General features: G+C 40.8%; 1 protein-coding gene and 1 non-coding gene across 2 annotated transcripts; one reads left to right on the forward strand and one right to left on the reverse strand.

Annotated features, from left to right (window-relative positions):
- Window positions 1-2115: 2115 nt before the first annotated feature.
- On the reverse strand, window positions 2116-2733 carry LOC133287932 (uncharacterized). The gene has a single exon (XM_061485633.1). It carries the CDS (start codon window positions 2731-2733, stop codon window positions 2116-2118), a length of 618 nt encoding a protein of 205 aa, XP_061341617.1.
- Window positions 2734-3688: 955 nt separating this feature from the next.
- LOC133287936 (small nucleolar RNA R71) lies at window positions 3689-3795 on the forward strand. Its single transcript, XR_009748298.1, has one exon. It is a non-coding gene; the product is annotated as a small nucleolar RNA R71 (small nucleolar RNA).
- Window positions 3796-4535: the final 740 nt, after the last annotated feature.

Raw genomic sequence — 4535 nt, forward strand, 5'->3', positions numbered from 1 at the left:
AATCAATGCCCCAAACATCAAATAATTCAACTTCTAGGATCGGATTGAGGGGCATTTCATTTTGTTTAGTCAAGTTACCTTCTCTTTGACATTTATCACAATGTTTTGCATATTGAAGTGCATCTTTAAAAAGGGAAGGCCAGAAGAAACCTGATTGAAAAACCTTGGAGGCAATCCTGATTCCACCTAGATGTCCTCCATATGGGGACGATTGGCAGTGTTGAAGGATTTGAGACTGTTCTTCTTCTGGGACGCACCTTCTTATCATTTGGTCTGCGCATCTTCTGAACAGTAGTGGTTCATCCCATAGGTAGTTCCTGCAATCGTGAAAAAATTTCTTCTTCTGCATTTTATTCGCCTCATAAGGTTCCAGTCCTGCTACAAGGAAGTTGGCTATATCAGCAAACCAAGGAGCATTTGTATCTATGTGATTAATGACAAACAATTGTTCGTCAGGGAACGTTTCATTGATTGGTAGCCCCACTTCAATGTGTTCCAATCTGGACAGATGATCTGCAATTTGATTTTCACATCCTTTTCTTTCTTTGATTTCCAGATTGAACTCTTGCAGTAGTAGGACCCATCTTATCAATCTTGGTTTTGCTTCCTTTTTGAGAAGAGGTACTTGAGAGCTGCATGGTCAGTATGGACAGTAACTTTTGATCCTAAAATGTAAGGCCTGAATTTTTCACAAGCATATACTACAGCCAATAGCTCCTTTTCAATGACTGTGTAGTTCACATGAGCTTCACTTAGAGTTTTACTGGCGTAATATATGCTACGAAAAAGTTTGTCCTTCCTCTGGCCCAGAACTACCCCAATAGCATGATCACTTGCATCGCACATTAGTTCAAAAGGTAAGTTCCAGTCTGGAGGTTGGATGACAGGCGTGGTGATGAGCTTATTTTTCAAAGATTCAAAAGCTTTCACACAATCAAAGTTAAGCTCAAATTTTATATCTTTTTCTAATAAGTGGCACAAAGGTCTATCTATTTTGGAAAAATCTTTAACAAACCTTCTGTAAAAGCCTGCATGCCCTAAAAAAGATCTCAAGGTTTTTTTACTCACTGGTGGCGGCATTTTTGCTATAGCTTCTACTTTGGCTTGATCCACTTCCAGTCCTTCTCTGGAAACCTTGTGTCCCAGGACTATTCCTTCTTTCACCATGAAGTGGCATTTTTCCCAATTAAGCACTAGATTAAAGGACAGACACCTTTGAAGGACTTCTTCTAAATAGTCCAAGCAGTGATCATATGATGTTCCCAGTACTGAAAAATCATCCATAAAGACTTCTACTCCTTCACCTATTAGATCAGAAAAGAATGAGAACATACACCTATGGAATGTTGCTGGTGCATTGCATAACCCAAAGGGCATCCTTCTGAAAGCAAACGTTCCATATGGGCAGGTGAAGGTGGTTTTATGTTGATCTTCTGGTGCCAAGGCAATTTGATTATACCCCGAATATCCATCAAGGAAGCAAAAGTATTCCTTTCCTGCTAGGTTGTCCAGCATCTGATCTGTAAAAGGGAGTGGGAAATGGTCCTTCCTGGTGGCATTGTTGAGCTTCCTGTAATCTTGGCAGATTCTCCATCCTGTAACCTTTCTTACAGGTATCAGCTTATTCTTTTCATTCTTCTACACTATTATTCCTCCCTTTTTGGGGACGAATTGGACAGGACTTACCCAACTTCTGTCAGATACTGGGTATATGATCCCTGCATCCAGCCATTTGATGACTTCCTTTCTCACCACTTCTTTCATTATAGGGTTCAATCTTCTTTGGTGTTCCACTGAAAAACTGTTAGGATCAGTCAATAATATTTTATGCATACAGAATGAGGGACTGATACCTTTGAGATCAGCTATGGTCCAACCGATGTCTCCTTGATACTTTTTGAGCTTGTCAAGCAACAGTTCTTCTTGTTCCTTGGTAAGAAATGAAGAAATGATCACAGGAAGGGTGTTGTTGTTTCCCAGATATGCATACTTCAAATGTTGGGGAAGGGGTTTTAGTTCTAACTCAGGAGGTTTTTCTGAAGAAGGTCTTTTGAGTTGCTTCTCTTTTTCAGTTCTTAATAAAGGTTCAGGCCTTCTTTCTTGTAGATAGAAACTCTATTCTTCCTGTTGTGGATCTTCTTCTTCTTCCTCGTATTCTTCTTCCTCTGTTTTTCTGCTAGGCTGATTGTCTAACAAAGTGAGAGCAGAACATTCTTCCAAGTCTTCTCCTTCATCCTGGAACTTTATCGCTTTGACAATATTGAACTTGATCTCTTCGTCATGAGCTCTCATGGTTAGTTCCCCTTTCTGTACATTGATAATTGTTCCTCCAGTTGCTATGAACGGTCTACCCAGAATAATGGGAACGTCAATGTCAGCTTCATAATCCAGAATGATGAAGTCAGCAAGTAAGATAAATTTGTCTACTTTGACTAGCAGATCTTCAATCTTCCCTTCTGGCTTCACGATGGATCTGTCTGCCATTTGCAAAGTCACTGTGGTGGGTTTAGCTGGTCCAGTGGATAATTGTTTGAAGACAGATAGGGGCATGAGATTGATGTTGGCCCCTAAATCACACAAGGCTTTCCCTTGGTATGTGTTTCCTATAATGCAAGGAATGGTGAAGCTTCCTGGGTCTTGAAGCTTAGGTGGGATTCTGCCTAAGTATTGGCAACTCTCTTGTGTCACTTTTATAGTCTCATATTCCGTTATTCCTCTTTTTTTAGAGGACATCTTTCATGAATTTTACGTACCTGGGCATCTGTTCTAGTGCCTCCACCAGAGGAATGTTGATGTGAAGTTGTTTTAAAATGTCCAGGAACTTTCCAAAGTGCTTATCCTCCTGTTGATTTTTTGTTCTTTAAGGGAACGAAATTTTAGTTGATATTTGCCTGCTTTGAGCTGGACTGAATGGTTGGTTGTTGGTTTCCTTTTCAGGTTTTGGGTTCTGTTCATTTGTGACGGGTAATTGTTGCTGTGCTTTGGGGGCTGCTTCAGGTGCTTCAGTTTGTTCCTTTTCCTTTGGTTGAACTGTGGGCTGTGCTGTGGAACGGAACGTAGTTGTTTCTTGTCATCTATGTGGAACGGAACGTAGTTGTTTCTTCTTTGTTCAGACGTTCCACTGCTGCTGCCTTACTGATACTGCTGCTGATTGTTGTTGAATAGTCTTTGGTTAATGGGTGGCCTCCATTGGGTGTTGTGGTTCTGATCCTTAACGATAGTTCCTCCAGGGCTTGAATATGTATTTCGTCCTGCTTGTTGATTGTCTCTGGTGAAGTTCCTATTGCCAAAATTTTCTGCATAATAAACCAATGCAGTGGATGGGTAGTCTGTTGAGTCATGAAGGTCACCACAGGCTGAGCGTGGTTCTGTTTCAGTTGCTGTGAGTTGTAAGACTTCCATCCTTTGTGCTGCTTGGTCAGCTCTCAGGTTCTTCACTTCATTCATGAGTGATGCCAGCTGGGCTTCCATGGCTGTTTGTTTATCCAGTTCTAGCATGCCTGGCTTCCTCATTGGGCTCACTCTGTCTATTGGCCATTGGAGACATCTTTCAGCAGTCCCTTCTATGATTTTGTATCTTGATTCAAGTGTTCCTGTAAAGAAATATCCTCCTGCAGCAAAATCTAGGTGAGATTGAGAAGTATGGTCAAGTCCTTTATAGAAAGATTATAACACTCCCCAACTCTCTACCCCATGGTTTGGACATTTTCTTATGATGTCCTTGTATCTCTCCCATGCTTCATAGAGATTTTCTCCATAAAACATTCTGAAAATAGAGATTTCAGCTCTAACATCATCTTGTCGAGATATTGGGAGAAACCTCTCTATGAACTTGTTAGAGAGTTCTTCCCATGTGTGGATTGATCCAAGGGTGAGAGTTTTCATCCATGTTTTAGCTTTTAAGCCCAAGGAGTGAGGGAATAACCTCATTCTCATGCTCTCCTCTGTTCCACCCACAGCTTTAAAATTATCACAAATATCTTGGAATGTTGTGAGGTGTGTGTAAGGATCTTCTGCAGGGAGTCCATTGAAGACCCCTGCTTCCCTAATCATGTGGAACATGATAGGTTTTAGTTCAAAATTTGGTGCTACAGGGGGAAGGATTACTCCCCTATCTGGTCTGTTCCTGAAAGAAGCAGCCAAAGTTCTGAAGTTCTGTTCAGGGGGAACCTCTTCATTGTTATTATTGTGATCAGCCATGTTTTCAGGAAATCCTTCTCTGAGGTTCCTTCTTCTCCTATGGAGTGTGCGTTCTGGTTCAGGATAAAAGAGAAACTCAGGTACTTCAATGGAGTAGTTAGAGTCTGTTTCAAACTCTTCACTCATAAACCAATAGCACATCGTATATATATGCACAACAGATTCAGTGATAAAGAGAAACAAAATATAAAAGTAAAGTCAGATATACAGCATATATGTTAGAAAACAATGATAAGAACAACAGTTAGTGTTTCTATCCCCGGCAACGGCGCCAAAAACTTGTTGGGTGGTTTGCTGATGGTGGAAAAATATAAGTTCTGATAGCGGACGTTCCT

The sequence above is a fragment of the Gastrolobium bilobum genome, unplaced genomic scaffold, assembly GCF_033153095.1.
Source record: "Gastrolobium bilobum isolate Gb01-03AN ecotype WA unplaced genomic scaffold, APGP_CSIRO_Gbil_v1 utg9653, whole genome shotgun sequence".
NCBI classification, from domain to species: domain Eukaryota; kingdom Viridiplantae; phylum Streptophyta; class Magnoliopsida; order Fabales; family Fabaceae; genus Gastrolobium; species Gastrolobium bilobum.

Excerpts from the sequence above, each read along its gene's own strand:
- LOC133287932 (XM_061485633.1), bottom strand. The coding sequence starts at position 2,733 with ATGTCCTCTAAAAAAAGAGGAATAACGGAATATGAGACTATAAAAGTG.